General features: G+C 54.8%; 2 protein-coding genes across 2 annotated transcripts; both read left to right on the forward strand.

The window, feature by feature from the left end:
* The first annotated feature begins 2,234 nt into the window (after positions 1-2,234).
* On the forward strand, positions 2,235-4,552 carry ADIRF (adipogenesis regulatory factor). The gene is made up of 3 exons (XM_045437923.1): positions 2,235-2,378; positions 4,095-4,157; positions 4,360-4,552. Exons 1-3 carry the CDS (start codon positions 2,318-2,320, stop codon positions 4,461-4,463), a joined length of 228 nt encoding a protein of 75 aa, XP_045293879.1. The 5' UTR covers positions 2,235-2,317; the 3' UTR covers positions 4,464-4,552.
* Positions 4,553-11,393: 6,841 nt separating this feature from the next.
* FAM25A (family with sequence similarity 25 member A) lies at positions 11,394-16,464 on the forward strand. Its single transcript, XM_045437924.1, has 3 exons — positions 11,394-13,603; positions 15,270-15,332; positions 16,275-16,464. The coding sequence occupies exons 1-3, from the start codon at positions 13,531-13,533 to the stop codon at positions 16,406-16,408; spliced, it is 270 nt and encodes an 89-aa protein (XP_045293880.1). The 5' UTR covers positions 11,394-13,530; the 3' UTR covers positions 16,409-16,464.
* Positions 16,465-17,916: the final 1,452 nt, after the last annotated feature.

The raw sequence follows: 17,916 nt of genomic DNA on the forward strand, positions 1-17,916 counted from the left end.
CTCCCAGTGTCCTCTGCCTCAGCTGAAGGAACCTGGGAGGGTCCCTGCTGCTTGACCCCCACCCTAGACACATATTCAGGGCCTGTTCCTGGGGTCATATGCCAAATATCTAGGTTCACCCTGTCCAGGAAGCCTGTTCCCTGCCCCACGGCACCTGCAGTGCTCTCAGCCTTTAAACCCATGTTATGCGCTTTCTGCTGTTGCAGCTGCACGTGACTTCGCTAGAGGAACAACTGATCTCTCCCTACCCCTCTCCTCACCTGAGAAGCCCCAGGTGAACTGTGGGGTGCTGGGCTGAGTGTTGGACATCCTTCAGTCCATTGAAATGATCACAATAGCATTTGAGGAGATTCTGTTATAGTCTTCCCCCTCCCCATCAAGGATGGGGACACTGAGGCTCAGAGAGATGGGCTTGCCCTAAGGGGTATTTGAACCCAAGAGGTATGACTGCAGTGCCTGCGGCTTTAGAACCACCAGCTGTCTCTATTGTCACCTGCTTGGGCCAGACTGTGCCTCCCTGTCTTGTTCTTGCCCACTGGGACCAGCACCGGCATCGAATAACTTTAATAGCCACTGCTATTTTCACTGCTGCAGTGAAAAGACCCTTCTGGCCAAAGAGACTGGTGCTACTGGTGGGAATTCAGGAGGGCAGGGGCTAGGCTGGTCTCCGGGGAGTCCCCCAGGCAGCAGTCTGGCTCCTGCAGTGCCTTTGGGCTCTGGGCTTGGCCCTGCCAGAGGCCAGGAAGAGCGGGGGAGGGCAGGGCTGGATTCCTCAGGGCGTGGTGTCCCCTCCCCCCTTCTGATCTCAGTGCCTGCCCCTTCTACTTGACCAGGGTTGCCCTTATCTCCATTAATCCATTCTCATTGTGTGTGCACGGGTGCCTCCAGACATCCCACACCGCAGCTGCTGCTCCCAGGTTTATCCCGGGCCTCTCCTTGCCGCCTCCCCCCACCCTCTCCCCGCCACCAACTGTTAGAGGCAGGGCATGCCCTAGCGGAGTGGACCTGGATAGGGGAGGCCTCCCCAGAGCTCCAGAATAGGAGAAGCTTCCACAGAGACGCAGAGACAGGCCCAGAGAGGAAGAATCAGAGGGCAGGCATTAAAGGGAGGGTTAAGATGCAGCACCCACGGCAGAAAGGGTGTGCGGTGGAGGCCTCCAGGCTGCGCAGGCGGGCTCCAGAGTGGGAGAATGCAGGGTGGAGTGGAGGCCCTACGTGCACACTTGAGCTCCAGGGGGTCACGGCTCTTGGGTCATTTTGCTGTCCTCGGGATCTCTGGCTCCCCTGCTGATGCCCAGGTCTCTAACCCCTCTCCCAGCGCCCCCACGTGGCCACCACGTCCGTCCTGCGTGCGCTCCATCCAGGGAAAGGGTAACTGAGCGGTCTGAGGCTTGGCCATCCGCTTCTTCGCTGTGTGGACCGGGGTACGTCCCTGCCCTCTCTGAGCCTCGCCTCCTGCCTAACTCGTTGGGCTTTGGTGACCTTAGATTGCGCCCTGGGCTGGGCACACCCTGCAGCTCCTTCCGTTGTTCCCCCTCCACTTTGGGCTATTTCCTCCCCCAGGAGTGCTTGCCAGTGACTGGCTCTCTGTGAGAGGGAGTTACTCGACCCTCTCCGTTCTGAGCCTGCCTGGTCCCAGTGGCGGCAGGACAGACGGCCTCTACAGTGTCCAGGCTGAGTGTGTGGGGACAGCTGGGTTGCCTGTTGTCAGGGCCCTAGGGTTTACAGCCCACCCACGTGGATTCGAGTCCCTGCCAGGTGAGTTCATGAACTCATTTCACCAAGTTGTTACAAAGATTATACAAGAGGCTGAAAAGCCTGAGGGCAGAGCCTGGCACAAGGTAAATGCTCAATAAAAGGCAGCTGCTATTATTAATGTCAATTCCAGCCTTGAGATTCTGACCTGGCGCTCACCCAGCACCCACCGGATCCTCACGGTTAGGGACAAGGAGTCGGGCCGATGTGGAGGCTGTTGGTGTGTGCGCCCCCTTCCACTCCTGCCCCTCTGTGGACCCCTGATCCAACCCCCACCCCCTGCAGCCCCGTGCCCCTCTTCAGACCCCGCACCGCCTTCCCACCACGGCCGGCCTGAGGCCAGGATGTGTTCTCCGTCCGTGGAGGCTGGAGCAGGGCCCAGTCAGTCCCCGGGGCCCGTCTGCTGGGAAACGCCCCGCGCCCCCTCTTCCCCGCCCCGCGCGGGGCGGGACAGCCCTGGGGCGCCTTAAAAACCAGAGCTGGAGCTTCGGTCGCAGCCAAGGTGAACAGGATCCAACTTCGCTGCAGCTATCCTTGACGACCTCGCAGACCCCCGGCAGTCATGGCCAGCAAGAGCTTGCAGGACCTGAAGCAGCAAGTGCAGGGGGCGGCCCAGGAAGCAGGTGAGGACAGTGCTGCGACCCGGGGCACTTGCAGGGACTCACGGAGGCAGAAGTCCTGGGTTATGCATCCCGAAAGTCGGTGGGCCGCTCCGGGTCCTGAGGGCCCTCCCTTGAGATGCAGGGATCCGGCAGGACGCCCACCCCGCCCAGCCCAAGGGATGATGCCTTGAGGGAGGTGGGGAAACATTGGTGCCCCAGGAGTTCGGGGCCGATGTGGGCATTGCCAGGAGCCAATATAAAGAGACTGCGCGGGAGGGGAGCGGCCACACCCCGATCGTGAGGAGCCCCACCTCGGTCCTTAGGGGAGGGTGAAGGTCCACGGAGAGAGCGCACTTCGCACCCCGTGCACCGAGAGATCCATCTCTGCTCGCTGGGGTCTCAGAGGCGCACTGGACCGGAGGGGATGGCAGAAGGGGCTCCTCCTGCCACCACCCAGCTTTGAGTTCCCCTACCTCCCCCGTCCTACCGAAAAAAAATCATTTCCTTCTAAGTCCTCACCCAGAGGGCCTTCTCACCCCTCACCTCAGAAGGTAGGTCCCCAGCCTTGCTTCTCCACCTCCAGCTCTTTCCTCCTGGGACCTGAGATTACACAGCTGGGGTGGCATAGGGTGGACTGGGGTTAGGAAATGTGTGGAGACCCCTGCCCTAAGGCCCACCAGCTGTGGCTTTTCCAGCCCAGCTCGGCCTCCCCTGGGACTCCAGCTCCCAATTTGTGCTGCACATATCCCAACGAACAGACAACACCCAAACTAATCCCCTCCTTCATCAGTGCCCCAGGGAATGCCCACAGTTGCTCCCCTGAAACTAAAATGCTACCAGGAAGCCTGTCTACAAGACCCTTCCTTCTGGGCCACACTTTCCCCATCTGTAAATTGGGTGCAAAAGCTCCTTCTCTGTGGCCCCGACTGGTTCTGTCATATAAGGACCCACGGGAGCCTCTGTGAGCCGCAGTCCCGGGGCCTGCCTGACCCCCCTACACCTCCCTGACCCAGGGTCTGAGTAAAAGCAGCTTCTTTCCGGTTCAGTTGCAAGGATGAGTCAGGTCTCTGGAGGCTGGAGCCACTTGTCTGCTCCCCTAGCAGGTGGGACCCACTTGAGCCCCTGGAAGCCCTGTTCACCACAGGCACAAACTCTGGTCCAGGGGAGATGGCCTGACTTTGGAAGTGTCACCTCCTTTCTGGACTTCATTTCCTAATGCCTTAAGTTGCATGCCCACAGAGGCACCAGCATCATTGTTTGTGTGCCTTCTGGGGAGAGGCATGGGAGAGAAGCAGTGGTGAAAGGGCCTTGCAAGGGTGGGGCCCCCGGTGCACTGGAGGTGGGAATTCAGGCATCTGGGCCAGGCTTCTGGGGGGAGAAATTGTGAAAGAGGGACAGGGTTCTTCCCGGGCCGTGCCCAGGAGCAGCCACAACCCAGATGCCAGCTCCAGCCTCTGTTGGGATGTTTTCTCTGCAATCCTGGAGATGAAGAGAGAAGCAGGCCAGAGGGGAGGAGCCTAGAGTTATAAATAAACAAGAATACCCCAGAGGCATGGAAAGGGCCCCTATGCCTCACTGGCACAGGACTTTTTAGTCAGAGGACTTGACTTTGATGGCATTCATCCCTTGGGCCTGTAGGACACACTACTCTAGAGAACAGATAGAGGTGGCAATGGTGGGGCCCCTGTGGTTGGCAGTGTCTCAATAGGGGCTAAGGGCCACATCTCTCTGTTCCAGTGACTGCGGCAGGATCATCGGCCCAGCAAGTGGTGGACCAAGCTACAGAAGCAGGGCAGAAAGGTCTGGTGGGGCTGGTGGGCAGGAGGGCGGGCAGCCCCAGAACACTCCCCACCCTATTCAGCCCTCAGCCAGACATACCCTCCACTCTGAAGCCCCTCTGCCCACATTGCTTCCTGGGGATGGAGACCCAGGCCAGGCTAACCCTAGAAGACTCTGGTTCCCAGGGCCTGGCCCTCACCTGCTTTCTCCTTTCCTTCCCCAGCCATGGACCAGGTGGCCAAGGCCACCCAGGAAACCATCGACAAGACTGCTAACCAGGCCTCTGAGACTTTCTCAGGTTTTGGGAAAAAATTAGGCCTCATATAACGACAGAAGGGAGACATGGGTGACTGCCTTCCAGCCCCTGGGCTTTGGCGGGCCCTTGGCCTGCTGCCTTATTAAAGCACATGTTCCTACCTCCTGTCCACTTCATTCCTCCCCACAAGCCGGGCCCAGCCCTCTCTCGCCCCCGCCCTGCACAGTGTGCAGAAACCCAGCCCCGACATCCAGAGTTCTGGCATTCCAAATTCGGAAACCCAGACGAACTGTCCAAGAATTCTTTTCCCATGGTCTCAACCGCAAATCCAGACGCTCCCTTATACGAAGTTCAATGAGGTATGTGTGCCTCCCGCTCTGTTCAGGAGCCACCTGGTCCCCGTTCCCAAATCGCTCCCTCAGCTCCAGGAACCCCGCGCCTCCTAGGAGGGGATACTCGGTCCCTAGATGCTTGAGGGGCTCAGCTCAGGGCAGGGGAATAGGGGCTCCAAGGGCTGGGCTTCGGGAACTTCTCCCCGCTAGCTGTGCCTGGAGGCTGCGAGCACCGGGGCTCCCTCGCTGGGATCCTGTGAGGACCTCAGGTGGCGGGACCTCTGGGGACGACGCAGAGTCGCAGGAGCAGCACTTAAAGCCCTCGCCGCACCCCGGTCCCCGCCCGCGGGGTGTTTGTGTGCCTGCCCCACCCGGCGGTGAGTCATCGGGCAGGACCCAGAAGGCTAGGACACGCCGGGAGGCGCCGCACCCAGCGGCTGGACTGGAGCTGGTTCGGAGCTGCAGCCGAGAGTAGCCCCGCCCACGACACGCCCCCTGGGGGAGGAACAGCGGCGCGGGGGGCGGTGCACGTGGGCTTGCAGTGGGCTACAGGACGGTGTACGTGCGCGCGCGACCCCTCCCGCGAGCACCCCTTCCTGCTTGGACGTACCAGGACTTTCTGTTCCAGGATGGAGGCCGGCCCTTTCGTGCCACAGGGCCCCTAGAGGGACGAGACTTCCCGCAAACTTAGTCCCTCCCCCCCCCCCCCCAGCACGTGTCCACGCACGCGACACCAGCCCCGGTACGCCCCGCTGCAGGGTGACTCACAGTTGCCACAGGATAAGGCCCAGCCCTGGCGCCTGGTGCTGGCGGCCCCCTCCATCCGGACCCCCTGCCACACCGCGTTCCCCTTCCCCACCTCCGAGCCTTTGCTCACGTTATTCCCTCCACCCGTGAGGATCTTATTCTCTCTGGACGAGCACGTACGTAGCCAAGCCGTTTCCATTCAAAGATACTAATTACACGTCCCAATTCTGGGCAGATAAGAGAGAAAAGAGTAGTCTCCCCTCACGCGTGGACACGAGGCCGGCTTCATGGGAGGCTTCGCACGGCCGCCAGCAGGGAGCAGTGTCGTCGTGTGGCGCCCCGCCCAGGCCCAGGTGTCCCTGTGGGTGGAGCTCTGCTCCAGCGACCTTTCTCTTCTCCAACCTGAGAACCCTCCCAGGCCGGCCACAGATCTTCTCCCGCTCCCCGTCAGTGTCTCCCATCCTCACCCGGGGGCCAAACCAGCTTCCATTCTTGTTTCCTTATTACTGACTGTACCGGAAAGAAGGCCTCGCTTGATCTGCAAAATGGGCCAAGGCTGCTCCCTCTGGTCCAAAGAGAAGGTCCTCAAAGAGACACCTGGGTAGTGTGAGGGCACTTCCAGCATCTCCAGGGGCCCCTGCCTCCAAGAAGTGAATGCCGGGGTCAGGAGAGACCACCTGGGGAGGGGGGTGCACAGCTTGGGGGAGACCCGATGGGCTGGGGTGGCAGAGCCCACACATATTTTCTGGTGTGAGTCCTTCCCCTGGTGACTCAGAGAGAAATCCCCGTGGGTCCAGCAACCCCTTTTCATCCTGCACTCCCCAGGAGATTGCCTTAGAGATGGGTGTGGGGCCCAGCTCTGGCCAAGGAGAAGGGAGGTCACATCTGAGGGCCTGGGAGCTTCTAGGAAATATTCTCCATCCTCAAAAAAAGACAGACAAGAGAAGAAACAGTCCCCCCTCTTCCACCGGACATTTTTGTGGCTGGAAATGATGCTTAGAACTGTGCCAGCCACATGTAACCATAGGAGAAACAAGCCTAAGGAAAACACAACTTTATTCATTCCCTAAACTAACCAGTCTTTCAGCCTGCCATGCTAGCAAGAGGATGCAGTTTCCCTCATTGTTTGAGCCACTGTGAATCAGGTTTTCTCTTACAAACAAAAGCTTGTCATCCCCATGTTACCTGGATGCCAGCCAGCATCCTGCACTGGCTGGCCTCACCCGCCTCCCCAGCCTCCTCTCTCAACACCCTGGCCCTCTCTGCCTCAGCCACATTGGCCCTTTTCCATTTCCCTTGACATCATGTTGCTGCTCACCACAGGGTCTTTGCATGTGCTGTTTTTACTGCCTATACCACTCTCTGTCCTCCTCCATTAACCATTCTTGTCTAGAGCTCCTACTTTTTCATTCTTCAGGTCTCAGTTCCCTTGTCCATCCTCCAACACACACACACACTCAGGATGGGTCCAGCAACCACTGATACAGTCTCACACCTTGTCCTCCTTTTCCACAGTTATTCTAACGAGACCCTTCCAGTATGCTTCTCTGATGGTTGTCCTTGGGGCTGCAACCAAGTCCCTTCTACTGATGAGTGCACGCCAGTGCCTAGAATGGTGCTCTGGCAACATCTGCTAAATGAACACACGCCTGACCTCCTTTGGTTCTCCTACCAGATAACAATGAGTTTGCATATTGTCAGATGAACCCTGGGTGCCGTCTCTTTGGTGCAGCCCCTTCCACACTCCTGATGTCCCATGCACCATGCAAATGCCTGTTTCTATGTGCCCTGTTCTTCCCAACATTGCAAACCGTGGGAATGGGGGGAAGGCCAGTTTGGGCTTGGTTTTGCTACATGTCTGGGACACAGTGGGTGCAACACCAGGGGAGCCCATGGGAGCCTATATGAGCCCAGGCCTGTCTCCATGAGGGTCATGAAACTAGTTGAGCCCAGACTGTGGCCACTCTACCTTTGGGTCCTGGTCAAGGATCCAAAGAGCAATTCTTCCATTAGCAGTTCCTCCAAACGATTCCTGATTCTCCAGGTTCTACTTCCTCAACTAGCTAAACGCAAGGTCACTAAAAAGAGAGACAAGGGCAGGTTCCATTTTGGTTCCACTTGACTTCTCAGCTCTGATTCCTGTCGAATTGCAAATTTTATGAGAGACAAGGAGCAGTTTTCTATTTTCTGCTTTCAACCCCCTTCTCTCTTTTTCTCTTTCTCTCTCTTTTTTGGTTATTTGTCTCATTCTAGTTTCTACTTTTTGTAAATTTTTTTTTTTTTTTTTTAGTGTTTATTTATTATTGGCAGAGAGAGAGACAGAGCATGAGCGGAAGAGACGCAGAGAGAGAGGGAGACACAGAATCTGAAGCAGGCTCCAGGCTCTGAGCTTGTCAGCACAGAGCCTGATGTGGAGCTCGAACTCATGGACAGCAAGATCATGACCTGAGCCGAAGTCGGGCGCTCAACCAACTGAGCCACCCAGGTGCCCCTCTAGTTTCTACTTTTTGAAAGCATTTACATTCCATTCCTCTACCCTGAGCCACACCTTTGTTTTCTCTTAGATCTGCAACTGAAAATATTATAAGCTCTCTGCTATTCCTGTTGCTAAAACATGTTTTGCTATCTGTTACTTGGTTGGAATTAGTCTGCTAGAAGGTTCCTCATGGCGCCTGGGTGGCTCAGTTGGTTAAGCGCCTGACTTCAATTCAGGTCATGATCTCACGGCTCATACGGCTCATGAGTTTGAGTCCTGTGTCGGGCTCTGTGCTGACAGCTCAGATCCTGGAGCCTGCTTCAGATTCTGTGTCTCCCTCTCTCTCTGCTTCTCCCCCACTCATTCTCTCTCTCTCTCTCAAAAATAAATAAACATTAAAAAAAATAGAAGGTTCCTCAAGAATAAAATATTTACAGATGGACTAGGAAGACTTGGGGTCTGAGCTCATAATTGTTATAGCTAGGCCTCTTGGGTTATTGCAATGTATCCATGAAGATTCATTGTGTTCTATTTTTGTGTGTGGCATTTAATATTTAAAATTTTTGGGGGCGCCTGGGTGGCTCAGTTGGTTAAGCGGCCGACTTCGGCTCAGGTCATGATCTCGCGGTCCGTGAGTTCGAGCCCCGCGTCAGGCTCTGGGCTGACAGCTCAGAGCCTGGAGCCTGTTTCAGATTCTGTGTCTTCCTCTCTCTGACCCTCCCCCATTCATGCTTTGTCTCTTTCTGTCTCAAAAATAAATAAACGTTAAAAAAAATTTTTTTTTAATTTTTTTTAGGGTTTATTTTATTTTTGAGAGAGAGAGATAGAGAGAGCGTGAGGGGGGAGGGACAGAGAGAAAGGGAGACACAGAATCTGAAGGCTCCAGGGTCCGAGCTGTCAGCACAGAGCCTGATGCGGGACTCGAACACATGAACCACGAGATCATGTCCTGAGCTGAAGTCAGATGCTCAACCGACTGAGCCACTCAGGCACCCTGGCATTTTCTATTTTAAAAATGTTAAAAAGTTAAAATAAAAACTTTTAAAATTATTATTGAAATAATTTTAATTTATTTAGTTAAAATTGACTAAATTTAGATTTTAATTTAGCTAAATATGCTAATGTTAATTCCCAGCTTCTGATTGTTGTATTGTGGTTGTGTGAGATGTGAACACCCCCGTCAGGGGAGTCTGGGTGAGGAAGACAGGAAAACTATATTACTTTTGTAACTCAATTAACACTGAGTTGGAAGAGAGAAACTACCCTATTAATCGTAAAACCCTTGTATTCCTGACGCTGGAGGCTGTCAGGAATCTGAAGTTCAAATCTGAAATGGCATTTCCTAGATGGCAGTGGGAGTCTGGGTTGGGGGTAGGGGCAGGGGATTCACCCAGACTCCTCTGCTCAGGAGCCTGCCCCTTTTTCATGTTAAGTGCTGTACTCACCTGTGTAGCAGCGACCCCTCCACCCCTCTGCCTCTTAGAACCAAACTGACTTTTAGAAGATTCTACGGGCAGCCTTCTCTTTTCCCAGTTGCAGCCTCCAGGGGTTTGTTTAGCCCTTGTTTCCTCAAAGGCTCTCTTCACTCTTGGAAGGTGGTGGTCTTATGTCTGACACCTCTGGAGTTCCTTGGGCATCTTCTCCTTCCTCCTTCACCTGCTCAGGTTCTTAGTTCTGTCCCGAAGAGTTCTCATTCAACACCTGAGACCACCCCCACTCCCCGGGTCTCTCCCACTCTTCTGCACTTGCCTGCCTTCCCACATTGGTTCTGCTGGTCGCACCTGCTCCTGGATTTGCATGGTTTCCCAGCTTCTCTGAAGAGAAATTTGATGTGTGTGTTGATGATGGGGTGCCTTCCTCTTCCTCCTCCCCCTCCTCCTCCTCCTCCTCCTTCCCCCTCTCCTCCTTCATATGGTTTCAAGAAGGAGAAATGGGACTATTTAGAATTAAGCTGCTGCCCTGTTGCCTCCAGACATGGCAGTCTGGCAGGCTGAGCTGGTATTCTGTTTACAGAGAATCCATATCCACTGTCTGCCTGCTCCTCCCTGCCCTCGCCCCAGGAACCTGTCCTCCTGAACTGCATCACCAGGGCTCCCTTGCCCTCAGTCCCAGTTGGGTTCAGCCAATGGGCGACACATGGCTAGGTCACAGAGGGAGAGGAGAGGTATTTGTTCCCCATGTACCCTCCTTGCTTGACGTGGTTTGGCAGTGGCTGGGTTCCTCTGCTGCTGCTCCTGTCGAATGACCTTCTTGTAAAGCCACAACTCTCCTTGGCATCTGTATGGCCTTGCTCCTTACCCTTACCCCTCCAGGCCCAGGGTGGTGACAACTGTCACCATGACTGGTCTCCGGGCACCTTGCCATCCTTTATTGGTTCTCTTAAGTCTCCCCACAGCTTTGTGAACAGTCCCTTCCTTAGGTACCCCTTTGATGTGCCCTCTGATTTCCAACAGAATCCTGACTGACATCCAAGGATGTGTGATGTTGACATGCCGAGGGACCACAAAACATCTCCAGGAGTCAGGATTTGGTTCCCTGTGGCTGGGAGGGGTTGGTGTGTGCAGGGTATGTGGGCTCAGTATATACTGTGAGCTCAAATCCCTGAAGCAGAAGGAGGAGAAAGTGGAAGGAGGATAGGCAACCATAGTTCAGATCACACAAGAAGTTATCGCTTTAGACGTAAGACAGCCCTGAGTATTTGAACACTTAAAATAAACATTTTTTATTTTTATTTTTCAGAACTGGTAATTGCCAAGTTGGCAAATTGTCATATGAGAAATTGGCTCACCGTGACTTGATGATGCAGCCAGTTGATCCTTTGCCAAACTGGGTTGTTGCACAAATTCCACTTGGAGGATTAGTTGGCTCCTCTGAAGGCCTGATGGTCCTGCCCCAGGGGCTGGACTTGATTTTCTGTCTCAGGACAGGTGCCTGTGTTCAAGGGCTGCTCTGCTGGGGTGCAGGGTGAGCCAGGCCTCTTCTAAGATGGGATGGTTCCCACCTGAGTCATCTTCAACTCATCCAGGCAGTAATGTTCCCTGCGGGAGTCACTGGAGCCCAGCCCCTCACATCTGGATCCATCCCTGGTTAGGAGGGTCTTGGGCTGTCTTGGGTTTCTTTGCCTGGAAAGAAGACCACCCTCAGTGATCCACAGGCGGGGCTGAGAGAACAGGAAGCTGGTCACAGCAGGAGCTGGAAGGCCAAAGGGGATCACCCTGGGCCAGAGCACCAAGGTCAGGGGTCCCCTCATCTGGTCCTAGGCAGCTTGGCGAGGCCCCTCGCTTTCCCCTTGCTGGGCATTTGGGATCTTTGTCTGGACCCAGTCTTGCCCAGAGATCTGGGGCCACAATATGTTGTCACTGGAGCCAGGGTGCTCCTCCCAGGGCAGTGCAGCAGGGGAGGAGGGGCAGGGGCTCACGGGCAGGGAGGGTGATGTGGTAAGGGCAATAGTAGCCAACAGTGGAAGAAAAGCATATCCAGAGGCTGTACTGGGTGGGGCTCTGGACTAGCCCTGGGACCGGAGTCCTGCGGAAAGACTGAGTCCTAGCAAGGACCTATTGAGGGGCTAGTGAGCTCCAGAGGAGAGGGAGAACAGTATCCCAGGATGGGAACTGGTGTGGAGGGGTCTGTGGGGTCTGGAATCTGTCCCGGAAACACTGGATGACACCACCATCCTGTCAGGGGAACAAGCACGGCGAGGGACCCTGTGGGGCTGGGGGACACACACCACCTCAGAGGAAACAGGGAAAGAGCTTTGTTGGGTCCAGGGAGATCCCTGTGGGCCTCTCAGCCTAACTCCCCCCAACTGTGTCCCCAAAGTCCCCCACCCTTGGCAGCACTGCCCTGAGCAGAAGACTCTGGAATTCGCCTGTGCTGAGGGGAGAACAGTCTTCTGGACCTGCTTAAGCTCCAGAGCCCCTCACTTCACAGCCTCTTCTGAGTCCACAGGGTCACACATAGCCATCTGTAATAGTTGCAAGAGTAGTATTATTGTGTTCTTTCTCTCAAAGACGGTTTAATAACCGACCACTCCTGCCAGTGAAGAATGGTGTGCGTGGCCCTGTAACCCAGAGTTTCTGCTGCCACAGCACCCACTGCCTGCCCCCCCGCCCCCCGCCATGGGGGCCGGCCACAGCTTGGGGCTTCCTAATACCAATCAGGAATGTGGGAGGGCCTCAGCCCTGTAGGACCCAGGCGGTGAGGGCCTGGAGTCGGGTAAACACTAATTAGGGTTCACCACACCCTCCTGGGCATCTGTACAGGCTGAGAGAAGAGGCATGGGGGCAGGCAGCCTCAGACTCCTGCCTTTGGCCTGGATGGCATGAACAAGGACTTGGGAGGACTTCTTCCATGACTCCTGGCCACTGGGGTCATAGTCCCCGGCCCTCTGCCCCCGCTACTGGTCGGTCAGGGCTCACTCCCGAACAGCCCCTCTCTAGCACAGTGACAAGAGGGAGGGAACAGAAGTTTACCAAGAACTTGCACACTTGATCCCTCTATCAGTGACATCGCCAGGAAGGTGTGGCTGTCCCCATTTTATAGATGAGGAAACTGAGGCTCAAGTTTGGGCTGGTGAGTAAGGGAAGCGGCATGTGACACGTGGCTTGAGGCATCACTCTTCAACCTGAGTAACTAGGGAGGCAGCCTGGCCCCTTAAGCATGTGATGCATCAGGGGCCTGTAGAGTGGCTTTCTGGGAATCCTGGCCAGGGCCAGATGTACCTCCCCTACTGGTGCTGGGGTCCTCCAGCTATTCCTGTAGGACCTCCTGGGGGACACTGCTGGCCTCACAGGACCTCTCCGAGAAGCCGGGCCCTGAGGTGCAGGGGTGCTGGGCTCTCTCCTGTGCTGCCTGCCCCTGAATGGGGCCGCGCAGGGGTTCAGTTGCTCCTGTGAGTGAGAAGCAGCTGACTGCAAGCCAGGATGACTGGGTTTCCGGTTAACGCAACGTCCTCCTCAGCCTTAGGCAAGGTACCACCATGAAGCCCCCTTCCCCTGCCCCTCAAATTTCCAATGAAAGCTGCAGAGACACTGCAGAGCTGAAGTCCTTGGGAATGGGGAGGTCAGTGGTGCCCATTCCACTTGTGCCCCTGGCCTGAGGGACCGTCCAGGTCCCCAGGCCCACAGACCCCCAAGCCCCTGACTTGGGGCACCCTAAGGATCCTGGATAGCAGGCTGGAAGTCCTAGGCCCTGTCTGGATACACAGCAGTGCCCAGGCTATGGGAAGGTTGAAGCCCAGGGGACTGGAAGGGCTGCTGTCCCCAAGGGCCTGTCATCTCCCAGGGCAGTCAGGCCTCCTTTCCAGGCTCAGCCCTGCTCCTGTCCCTGCCCCTCAGAGGGTCCCCAAGTACCGGGTGTCAGGGTCTCATACTGCCAGAGGGGCAGGGCTGCAGTCACGGCACTGGGGCAGCCCCACCCAGCCTCGTCTTCCTGCCGCCGCCTGCGCTGACTCACCACCTGATCTCCTACCTGGCTGGGGCGGGGGCTCCTGCCCCAGAGCCCAGGCAGGCATCAGAGGCATCTATAAAAGCACGCTGATCCAGACCGCAGCATCCTGCTTGGTTTGCCACCTGTCACCGCACAATGCTGGGAGGTCTGGGGAAACTTGCTGCTGAGGGCCTGGCCCACCGCACCGAGAAGGCCACCGAAGAAGCTGGTAAGGACCCAGAGGCTCGTTTCCACCTGGCCCTTCTCCCTAGGCTGGAGGGGTAGGGGGACAGTGGGGACAGACTCGATGGGGCCTGTTGGAAGCTGATCCCAGCAGACTGGGGGCAGGCCTTGGCCCCTTGAGGAACACATCAATCCCACAAGGACAGAAAGGAAGTGAGGGGTGTGGAAGCTGAAGAGGGCAGCTTGGGTGGAGTCATGAGGGGTCCATTGCCCCCAAACAGGCCTCCCTCGGTCGGACTCATTTCTGGGGTCTGTGAGGCAGGAGGGACACAGCTCAGAGGAGGTCCCTGGGAGCAAAAAGGGAGCCCAGGTGCTGGGTGAGCCTCAAGTGGCTAGAATCCTCCCCTCTGGAAACCCGGGAGTCCTTCCATATCAAAGCAGCCTGTTTTGAATGTCCTATACAGAAACAAGAAAATGGGTTTTTATTTTTAGCATCACTTTAATGCCTCAAAGATTTCTTTACTAAGAAACCACCAAGTCTGATTCTGTTCAAAGTCAGCCCCCTGGGTTTATACAAAGGACGTTTTCAAATTCTTCAAAGTCCCCAGAAACCCTTTTCTTAAATAAAGATTTTATTTTATATATTTTAAATGTTTATTTATTTTGAGAGAAAGAGAGAGTGCAGAGGAGGGGCAGAGAGAGAAGGAGACAGAGAATCCCAAGCAGGCTCTGCACTGTCAGCACAGAACCCAACATGGAGCCCGAACTCGTGAACCTGTGACGAAATCAAGAGTCAGATGCTTAAACGACTGAGCCTGCCAGTCACCCCTGAAGACTTTATTTTTAAGTAATCTCTACACCCAGCATGGGGCTCGAACTCATGACTCCAAGATCAAGAGTCACGTGCTCTTCTGACTGAGCCAGCCAGGCGCCCCAAAACCCTTTTGGTGCGTATGCACCAGCAGCTCTGTGCGGGAAGCTAGTCCTGCCGTTTTGTGAAAAACAACTGGTGTCCGCGTTGGCTGTTCGGGTTTTGCATGGCCGCAAACATGTCTGTATTTCGTATGTTAGCTCTGCAGCTGGGGTTGACCTCTCTCTTGCATATCTCGCTGGCCCCGAGTTCGGCATCATCCCCACTCCACAGATAAGGGAACCAAGTGTGCAGAGTGGAGGTAAAATTAGAAGCCGTTCTTCTGACTACAAAATCTTCCAGTTTTAGCAACTGCTGCACGAACTTTAGACAACTCTGAGGTGGTGGGAGAGTTCCTCCTGTTGGAGGAATTGCTCTGGGGGCTCGGGTTTGGCTGGAGGAGACTTCGGGATCTGGCATCCCCAGTGGAGCTGTGGTGGGACAGCAGCTCACCTGAGAGGTGTGGTGACCTGGGAGACAAGCCCCGCCTTGGCCTCAGGGGCCCCGTTGGCACGAGGGCCTGCTCATCTGCATTCCAGGCCTTGCCAGGCCAAGGGGCACGGAGGGCCCTGTGCTCTCATCTGACTGCCTAGGTTTGTCTTCTGGCAGCCAGGCCCGCTGGAGTCTCTGAATTAAGGCAGCTGAGGGTCCTGCTCGTGAGCTGCCTGGTCTCACCGGGAGGTTGGCGGGGGGGGGGGGGGGGGGGGGGGGGGCGGCATCCAGGACATCCAGATGTCCTGGGCTCCGCCTTGAGGAGAAGCTGGCTTGCACTGCGCTCACTCTGGGCTTCTCATCTTTTTAGTTCATGCCGTTGAGGAGGTGGTGAAGGAGGTGGTGGAACACGCCAAGGAGGCCGGAGAGAAAGGTATCATTGAGGCTGGGGCCAGGGGAGGAGGGAAGCTAGATGCTGGGAGCAACCCGTTCTTTGCTTAACCCGGTCAAACCCTGACCTTGATGTTGCATCCTTTCATTTGGTATGCAATTATCTACGCTCATCTGCGGCCACAGACTGTACTTTGCTAATAAAACAAGATCCATCCAGACAGTCCTTTCCGTGGGATGTTAAGGAGACGGGGTCACAGAAGAGTATGTGGCAGCACGCTCTGACAAAACATTTCAGACAGGAGATTGTCTGTGTATTTACATGTATATTTCCATAAATGTTTATGTGTGTGTGCTGTAGTGTAACTAAAAGTGCCTCATTCCTTACAACATGATAGGTTCCAGATGGATCCAGGGCTCACGTATTAGATACATGAAATCGTTAAAATGTTAGAAGAGAAGGTGGTGGATTGGGGATAATATGGGAGAGGAGAGGATCTTTTTAACTGTGACGGAAAACCCGACAGCCACATAGGAAATATTAGATAGACCTGGCAATATAAAACTTGCAACTTTTCCATAATAAAAAAAAAAATGCGATAAGCCAAGCCAGGAGAAAAACCACAAAGGGAGGAAAAACATTTGTAAATAGAAACGATGGACCAATATGAAAACGACAGAAGACACAAGCAGGCAGTTGACAGAGAAAAGAGGTCTGAGTAGGCAGCGCGCCCTTGGGAGGAGCAGGTGCCGCCTCACTCAGAATTGGGGAAACGCGAGTTGTGGAGGGAACCGAGACCACGTTTGAATGCGTTCCTCCGGGAGCCCCGCTGCCCTCTGTCCCATCGGGGCAGAATCCAGCAAGGCCAGGCCACCGTCCAGTAGGATCGCCGCATCCCCGCAGGCCACTCCAGCTGACGCGGGCCCTGCTAGCTGGAAATGTTTACTTTGCTCACCGGACGTTATTCCTCTTTCTTCCTGACAGCCATTGGCGAAGCCTTAAAGAAGGCCCATGAGGCAGGGGACAAAGCGGTGAAGGAAGTCACTGAGACGGTGACCAACACAGTCACAAGCGCTGTCACCCATGCAGCGGAAGGCCTGGGCAAGCTGGGACAGTGAGCGCACCCGCCTCCAGCGGACTCTTCCTGAATCTCAATAAAAAGCTGTGAAATGTGTGCACTGAGCCCTGGGTTTATTCCTGTTTGGACGGCAATGCTGCCTATGTCCCGAGTGTCTGCAGGGGCAGGGGGCCGGCATATGCACCTTCTGGGGGGCAGTAGGTCCCCATGATTGATCAGCTGTGCTGCTCTCACACTGAGATTTCTCACATCAGCCAGGAGCTCTTGAAGAATTGTTAGGGTCTGTGCTATACTTTTTCAGGGATCATTTCCCCAGACACTATATATAGCTTTCAGACACCTCAGCACGTGTCCTCACCTTCAGGACATCCCAAGGGAGGAACAGAATTCAGCTCACACGTGCTTTGGGTTTTCCCAAAGAAATCCTTAGAGGATTCAGGGAAGACAATAGACTAACCTGATTGCGAGTTTAGCCCGGGCAGGCTCAGACATTTTGAGATGCTTCACGTTCTGAAAGAGACTATGGAGATGTGTTTCTGCCGGACAGTCACAGAATCAGGTCAAGTAGTAACTGAGTCCTCTGCTTATTGGCTGCTGAAGCCGCTGTTTGGATCTTTCCCCGGAGACTGGTCAGGCCTGAATGGTGGCAGCGACCAAGAATGCTGACCTGGCCTTCTTCCCGCCATGAGTGGTCAGCACCCTAAAGGTTAAACGTGTGTGTAAGCAGCATTTAGCTTCACAGTTGGGATTTAAGAAAGGAAATGATTTGTAAAGAAAAGGCATTGCTGATTTCTCTTGCCTCGTTCTTAGCAGAAATGAGGAGAAAAGGTGTTTTAAGGAGGGTATCACTGGCTCGCCACATTTCTGGCTTTCTTTTGAGAATTGGCTTTACAAGTCTCTGAACAGCCCAGGAATATCCAATGTCCTGCCACTGTTCAGTTAGATCTGGATTCTATATCTTGGTTTGGTTCCTGAAGACTTTTTAATTCCCCCAGTCTAAACTCAAGCTCAAATCAATGGAAGCACTGTGGGTGGCAGTGTCATCTGGGACAGTCTTTGGACAGCAGTTCCTCTTACCAGACCTTAGTCTTCAGGTGTGCACAGGTGCATACCGATGCCTAGACGGTGAACACAGCTTCTTTGCAGCCTGTATGTAATAGTAAGAGCTGGAAACACCCTAAGATGCCAGTCGGAAATCACTTAAATGGCTGGGACATCTGGGTGGCTCTGCTGGTTAAACATCTGACTTCGGCTCAGGCCATGATCTCTCAGTCTGTGAGTTCGAGACCCGCTTCAGCCTCTGTGCTGACAGCTCAGAGCCTGGACCCTGCTTCGGATTCTGTGTCTGCCTCTCTCTCTGCCCCTCTCCCACTCATATGCTGTCCTCTGTCTCTCTCTCTCTCTCTCTCTCTCTCTCTCAAAAATAAACATTAAAAAAAATTTTAAAAATCACTTGGATGGCAAGTTTTGCTCTGCTTATTAGGTGCAATGCATAATATAGAGTTGACACCTCTTACTTCTAGTGGACTGTAATGCCTTAGCTTGAAA

The sequence above is a fragment of the Leopardus geoffroyi genome, chromosome D2, assembly GCF_018350155.1.
Source record: "Leopardus geoffroyi isolate Oge1 chromosome D2, O.geoffroyi_Oge1_pat1.0, whole genome shotgun sequence".
Taxonomy (NCBI): domain Eukaryota; kingdom Metazoa; phylum Chordata; class Mammalia; order Carnivora; family Felidae; genus Leopardus; species Leopardus geoffroyi.